Source organism: Chaetura pelagica, unplaced genomic scaffold (assembly GCF_000747805.2).
Source record: "Chaetura pelagica isolate M959 unplaced genomic scaffold, ChaPel_1.0 scaffold107, whole genome shotgun sequence".
Classification (NCBI taxonomy): Eukaryota; Metazoa; Chordata; class Aves; order Apodiformes; family Apodidae; genus Chaetura; species Chaetura pelagica.
This window is the reverse complement of record NW_009953979.1, coordinates 1013927-1020780: the sequence shown is the minus strand read 5'-3', so window position 1 is coordinate 1020780 and position 6854 is coordinate 1013927. Positions and strand designations below refer to the sequence as shown.

Here is a 6854-nt window from a genome sequence, read left to right as displayed (position 1 = left end):
CCCCCCCCTCCCGACACCCCTGGATTTCCTGGCCGTTTAAAGAGAAGCAGGGAGCTAGAAAATAAAGGAACAACATAATCTATGAAAGAGCTAAATGCTGGAGGACGCGGAGCAGATGGAGCAATAAATTCCCAGATGATCAGGCCATCGAGCATCTTTTTCCTTCGCTTCTATCTCAAAAAAAGAAGGAAAAAAACCCCTGACAGCAAAGAGATAAAGCTGCTTTATTTTTAACCCAGCTGCGTTTTTCTCGGCTCAGGAGCTTTGTCCTCACGCCTGGGGCCGTGATCTTGTTTTATTGCCTCCCGGGAAAGGCCTCTGGGGATCTTGTGATAGGGGCAAATTATGTTCCCTGAGCTACAGCTCTCCAAAATACCTTGTTCTTTGCATGATATTTATTTCTTTCCCTCCTGGCAAAGCTCGTCGATCCGCGGGGCCCAAGTAATTGAGCTGCCAGAGGGAATAAATAATAGGCAGCGATTTCCCACTCCTGGAATGAGCTGCTCTGCTCCCCGGGGGGGAGGCTGGAGGAGGAAGTGGGATTGATTTCTGCAGCCCTTGGGAGCTTTGGATCCCCGGCACAGAACATCCTGCACCCCGGTGTTGCCCTCCCTCCAGGTATTGAGGTTCCCCCTGGCTGACTTCTTCTTTTCCTGGCAGGAATTTCTTGCGGGAGGTGATGTTCACCGGCGGCTCCCATAGTCCTTATGCCAAAATGATGAGGGGACAGATCACCCTGTCCCAGGTGAGCCCTTAGTTACCAGCCATGGAGCATCTCTGACATCTTGGATTGGGCTGGGCTGGGGCTGGGCTGGGTTCAGATGAGGCTGGGATGGGTTTGGATGGTCTCAGATGGGTTTGGATGGGGCTGGGATGGAGACTGGGAAGGAGCCAAGGAGAACAGGCTCCAGGGTAAACTCTAATTTGTTGGGAGTTGATTAAATGGCTGGCTGGATGTTCTTCAGCTGTTTTCAGAGCTAGAAGAGGGCTGCAAGCAGCACGCATCCACCTTGGGCACAGCCCTGCCACCCACCTTCTCGGTGGCCCGAGCCTTCGAAGAGATGGCAGCCAAGGGGGCAATCAATGCCCCCCTCCTGCGGGCAGCCAGGGTGCTGCGGAGGAATGGTGGGTGCTGGGGGGCACTGGGGCGTGGGGTGGTGGAGTGAGGGTCCCAAACAGGTGCCACGGGGATCCCTGATCAGTCCCACCACATGGTTCCTGGTGGATTCTGCTACAGGGTCCCTGGTCAGCCCCTCCGTGGGGCTGTCAGACAGACGCACCATAGGGGTTCCCGGTTGGTCCCACCACAGGGGTTCCTGGTCAGTCCAACCATGGGGATTCCCAGTTGGTCCCACCATGGAGGTCCTGGTCAGCCCCACCAGAGGTTCCCTGATTGGTCCCACCATGGGGGTCCCTCCTACCAAATCCATCAGACATGTTATCACTGAGCCAGCTTTGCCCCACACCATGGCCAGGTGCTCCTGGGGTGTCCTGGTGTGGACAGAACCTTGCGAACGGGAGACTGTAGGTTGAGGAGAAACAAGAGCTGGAGTTGGAAAACCAGTGCTCCCCACTCTGCCCTTCCCCAGGGTTTAAGACCTGTGTCTTCACCAACAACTGGGTGGACGACAGCGCCGGGCGGCTCTTCACAGCCCGCCTGATGACCCTGCTGCGCCGGCACTTCGACCTGGTCCTCGAGTCCTGCCGGCTCGGGGTGCAGAAACCGGACCCCCGGATCTACGCCCACGCCTTGGATGTGCTGCAAGCAAAGCCACAGGAGGTAGGTCCATCACCCCCAGGAGCAGGGCACAGAAGGTCCCTCCGTGCACCCAGACTCAGCGGCCTCTTTTCCCCTGCGTGCTGAGCCTGCTTCTCGCTGGGGTGTCTCCAGGTCATCTTCCTGGATGACATTGGGGAGAACCTGAAGCCGGCACGGGAGATGGGCATGGCCACCATCCTCGTCAGGGACACCAAGACTGTCTTGAAGGAACTGGAGGAGCTCTCGGGTGTGCAGGCAAGCAGAGGTGGTCTGGGTCCTCTTGTGTGCCCAGCTCCCCTGGGTTTAGGTTCTTGGGTCTTGTCGTGGTGTGGTGCTGGTGCAGGACTTGCTGGTGGCTTTGGAAACCAATGGGATGGGAGCTGTGAATCCAGCAGGTCCCGCCCCACCCCTCCATAACCTCATCTGCTGGACCTGCTGAGCCATTTCTATCTCAAATGTATGGATGTCACACCAGCAGCAGGAACTGTTACTGCAACAGGCTGCCCAGGGAGGCTTTGGAGTCTCCGTCCCTGGAGACATTCAAAACCCACCTGGACATGTACCTGTGTTGTCTGCTTTAGGGAATCCTGCTCTGGCAGCAGGGGGATAGACTAGATGATCTCCAGAGGTCCCTTCCAACCCCTACCATTCTGTGATTCTATGTACTCTGTGATTCTTTGACATTCTGTGGAGCTCCAGGCTTGCTCAAGAGCTCACTCTGTGTTCCTCACCCTGCAGCTTCTCACCCAAGAGGAGCCACTGCCAACTGCATGTGATCCATCTGATGTCACCCATGGATACGTGTCCATCCGGGTAGGGCAGAGGGGACTGCCTTGGTGACAAGGTGTCCCCAGGTTTGGAGGTGGCCAGGCATGTCCTAGGGAGGGTGTTGAGCCCTGTGGAAGGATCTGCCAGCTGAAGGGTGGCTTGTTGGGTTGTACACCCACCTGCATGAGCTGCTCTGGGTAGAGGATGCTAAGCTGCCCCATCCTTGAGGTCTTCTCCATGCACCCCAGGGGCCAAAACATGCTTGTGTGGCTCTGGGATGCTGGGCTGGAGGAGGATGGTGGGCTCCCACACCTGGTCACCAGCAGTGGGTGGAGGTTTGGGGGGTGAAGCTGTGTCACCCACAGCTGGTAAGGCCTCTCCATCCCTTCCAGCCTGGTGTCCAGCTGCACTTTGTGGAAATGGGGCATGGTCCTGTGGTCTGCCTGTGCCATGGCTTCCCCGAGTCCTGGCTCTCCTGGCGTTACCAGGTGATGGAGGAGATGGGGAGGAGGGTGGGCAGAGGTGGGATGCTGGAGCGTGGTGGATGGAGGGGTATGGCCACCAATCCTGGAGGGTCCTGGGGCTGTCCCAGCACCCTGCCTTGAACTTTGATGCCCACGGGCCACAACCCAAGAGTGTTCCTCACCCTACAGCCCACCATCTGTGCTCCTGGGGACATCTCCAGGCAGGGTGGGCAGATGCAGTGATGGCACCAGGGGAGGGCAGTGTCTGGGGATCTCGGCATCCTTTGGAGGCTCCTCTATTCCCTCCTAGATCCCGGCTTTGGCTGATGCTGGCTTCAGGGTGATCGCTCTGGAGATGAAGGGCTACGGGGAGTCCACAGCCCCACTGGGTGAGCTGGGTTTTACCAGGGTCTGGAGGGGACAGGAGGGGCTGAAGCTGCAAATTCCAAGGCCAAGACCCAGAAGGAAACGGACGTCTTCTCCTGGTGGGGTGGAATCATAGAATAGTTTTGGTTGGAAGTGATCTTGAAGATCATCTAGTGCTCAGCTGGGTGCAGGACACACCTATAAAGACACATGGATGTTGAAGTGATTGTCTTTCATGCAGACATAGAAGAATATTCCCAGGAGCAGATATGCAAGGTGAGGAGCTCCAGGGGATGGACATGGGCAGGATGAGTGTGGGGTGGGCTGGTAGGGCATGGTCCTGGGCAGGATCTGACCCTTTCTCTCTTCTCTTCCTCAGGACCTGGCAGTTTTCCTGGACAAACTGGTGAGGAGCACTGCGGGATGGGTCCTTCTTGGCAAGGTTTTGCTGCATGTCCTCCCTGGTTGCCCTTCACCTCTTCCTGTGCAGGAACATCTGAGCTATCCAGTGACTTGGGTCCAAACCCCATTGGGTAGCACCAAGCCTTGTCTTTGTGTTGCCCATGAGTGGGATTGTAGAGTTGGGGATGTTCATATAACCCATTGCCAGTGAAGACAAACCCTGTCCTTGGGAGGATCTCCAGTTCTTTGTCATCTTTGCCTGGACTTCGTGTCCTTGCTGAGGATGAGCAGATGGGCTGGTGACACCTGATTGGGTTTTTGGTAAGCTGGTGAGATATGCCTGAAGAAGGATGCTGGACCATGTCCAGGTCCTTGAACCTTGACCATGGCAGGTCCCAGGTGGCTGGGGCTGCTGAAGGACCGACACTGCCCTTCCAGTCTGGTGGGTTTAGAGGTTTGATTTCTGCAGCTTTTAAGAGATGGAGGAGAAGGCCCAGCCTTCAAATACCAACATCTCTGGGACTTTCTCCTTGCCAAGTGGCTTCCAAGGAAACAAGTCCTGCAGGGTTTTCCCTTCTCCTTTCCACACTCCCTGGAGGTCCTTTTCCCTCCCCTGGGACAAGCTGGGGAAGATAAAATGACACCATGAAGCTTCATGTGTCCTTTGAACCTGTTACTGGGATGCAGAAGGTGCAGAGCCCACCAAGAGCCAGCAAAGTGATGGCCAAGGATGGTGGGATGGAACCCATAAGCACCAGAGGGACCTTCTCAGCCCCACATGGGAGCTGGGAGCTGCCAGAAACCCCCCCCAAAACCCTCTGTCCCTCCCTCAGCCCCCCCAGTCCTGATTTGAGGGGGTCTGGGATGCCAGGTTGGACACTGCATCCTCTGGGAGGGAATTTTAGTTAATGCTCCTAATTATGAACCAGCTGCTACATGGTTCAGTTTTAATTGGATTTATTTGGAGGTTGCCCGGAGGTGTCAGGAAAAAGGAAAGGGGGGGGACAGGGGGACACAAGCTCCGTGTGCCCAGCTCCAGGCTGGATCTAAGAAATGCTCCAAGCCCCTTCCCAGAGGGAATTCATTTTGGCTGTGCTGATACGGAGACATTCCCTGATGGCAGCAATGGGGAGGGGGGGACCCACAGAGGTGATCCCAGGGGATAAGCAGCCTCCAGGCATGTTTTCAGTGGATAATCTAGACCTCCCCTTTTCTTCCTGAGGGCTCAGCTCCTGGAAATGTTTAATTAAACCGGAGCAAACTGCTCCAAGGAATGGGGTGAGGTGTCTTGGAGGGAAAAAAAAGGAAAATAGGAGGGGAAAAAAAGGAAAAGGGGGAGAAAAAAATGAAAGTATTGCTGTTATCTAATCTCACTGCTGCTCTGGGGGGAGGCAAATCGCCTCTTGGATGCTGTTTTTTTGGGGTGCAGCCCTGGAGGCCCAGGCTGACACCCCGTCCCTGCAGGGGATCCCGCAGACCGTGCTCATTGGCCATGACTGGGGTGGTGCCGTGGTCTGGAACATGGCTCTGTTCTACCCCGAGAGGGTGAGGTGGGTCCTTGGGGACTTTCCCAGAGGGACAAGGCACCCTGGATCCTGTCCTGTCCCTACAGCAGAGCCCCAGCTCCCATAGGGCACCCCAAACCTGGGTGTAGTGATGACTTTGTGTGTATCCCCACCCTGGTGATGTCCCAGAGCGGTGGCCTCGCTGAACACCCCGTACCGACCTGCTGACCCCACTGTGGACATCGTGGAGAAGCTGAGAGCATACCCCACCTTTGATTACCAGTTCTACTTCCAGGAACCGGTAAGTCCTGGACCACAGTTTTAATCCCCCACCCCAATTTTGGGGCTTAAACCACCCCCCTGGGTTCCAGGGATGTGCCCATGTCGGGTTCCCCAGCCCATGGCTGACACCCCAGCTGCAGATGGCTTGTGGTCACCATTCTAGACCTTCCTGTGCTGAACTCCCCCCCAAAAAACATTCCCAGCCTCTACCCGAGCCTCCGTGGGTGGTGGATTGGGTCCCTGGGGGTGGTTTCCTGGGGTGTGGGGTTGGCATCACCCTCCGTGATGTCCCTCTCCATCCATGCAGGGTGTTGCAGAAGCGGAGCTGGAGAAGGACGTCGGCCGGACCCTGAAGGTCCTGATCCGCTCTGCGCGCCAGGAGGTGGGTGTGAGGCTGAGGGTGGCCCTGGGGTGGGAGCAGGAGGCTCCACAGCCTGCCCCTGGCCTTGATGTCCTCTCTGAGCCCTGCCAGCCTTGTTAGGGCTCTGCCTATTGCACCCCTTCCCCTTCCACCTCACCCTCCACCAGGAGTCGAAATGTTCAGGGGTGGCTTTGCCCTCAGGCCCCCTCTGCCCCGTGGCCACCACCCTTTTGCTGCCTGTCTTCTGCAAAGCCGAGTCAAGCCATCAGTAGGGACCAGAGTGAATGCACCTTTGTGAGCAGGGCTGCTGGGCTTGCACCTTGAAGCTGACCCTGAGTAGGAATGGAAAAGATCTCTGCGGTACCTGGGGGGGGACAGCTTCCCCCAGGCACAGATTTGGGGGTGACTGTCTGAGTGGGGTCTGGCAGAGGCTCCTACTCTCCCCCAGGCCCTGCCAATGCTCCTGTACTTGCTCCAGGGGGGAAAAAACCTTTGTGGTTTAAAATGCCAGGGCCCGGGGGCAGCAGGAGGGGCTGTGCCTGGAGCAGTTTCCTGTCTTCCCGCTGATGCTCCCGGCTCTGCAACCCGGGGCTCCTCCAGCCCGAGGGATTGCTCCCTGCCCCCTGCCTGCTCCCTGCCCCTCGGCTCAGGGCTGGCTGCTTGGTTCCTGCATCCCTTGGGATGCGGTGATGCTCAGAGCTTGCTCCTCGCTCCATGTCCCAGGGCTGCACGGTTGGTTTCTGCATCCCTTGGGATGCAGCTGTGCTCCCGGCCTGCTCCCAGTGAGGAGGGTTGTGGAGCCCCAAGTCTGGCACCACCAGCCCTCCCCGGGACTGGGTGACCCCCCAGGTGCTCCCTGCCAGCCCTTACATTTCCCCTCTCCCCACAGGATCGGCTGCCCTGTGCCTACAAATTCCACCAGGTCCAGGAGCGAGGTGGGGGGGGGG

The 6854-nt window shown here is 57.5% G+C and overlaps 1 protein-coding gene across 1 annotated transcript in view; it reads left to right on the top strand.

Annotated features, from left to right (window-relative positions):
* The window catches only part of EPHX2 (epoxide hydrolase 2, cytoplasmic), an 11556-nt gene that overhangs the window by 3244 nt on the left and 1458 nt on the right, over positions 1–6854 (top strand). The window contains 13 exon segments of the mRNA XM_010002220.1: positions 661–745; positions 966–1125; positions 1590–1780; positions 1892–2014; positions 2498–2572; positions 2920–3015; positions 3302–3380; positions 3599–3633; positions 3737–3763; positions 5224–5309; positions 5454–5565; positions 5854–5932; positions 6187–6210. Of these exon segments, the coding sequence (XP_010000522.1) occupies positions 661–745; positions 966–1125; positions 1590–1780; positions 1892–2014; positions 2498–2572; positions 2920–3015; positions 3302–3380; positions 3599–3633; positions 3737–3763; positions 5224–5309; positions 5454–5565; positions 5854–5932; positions 6187–6210 (1172 nt within the window).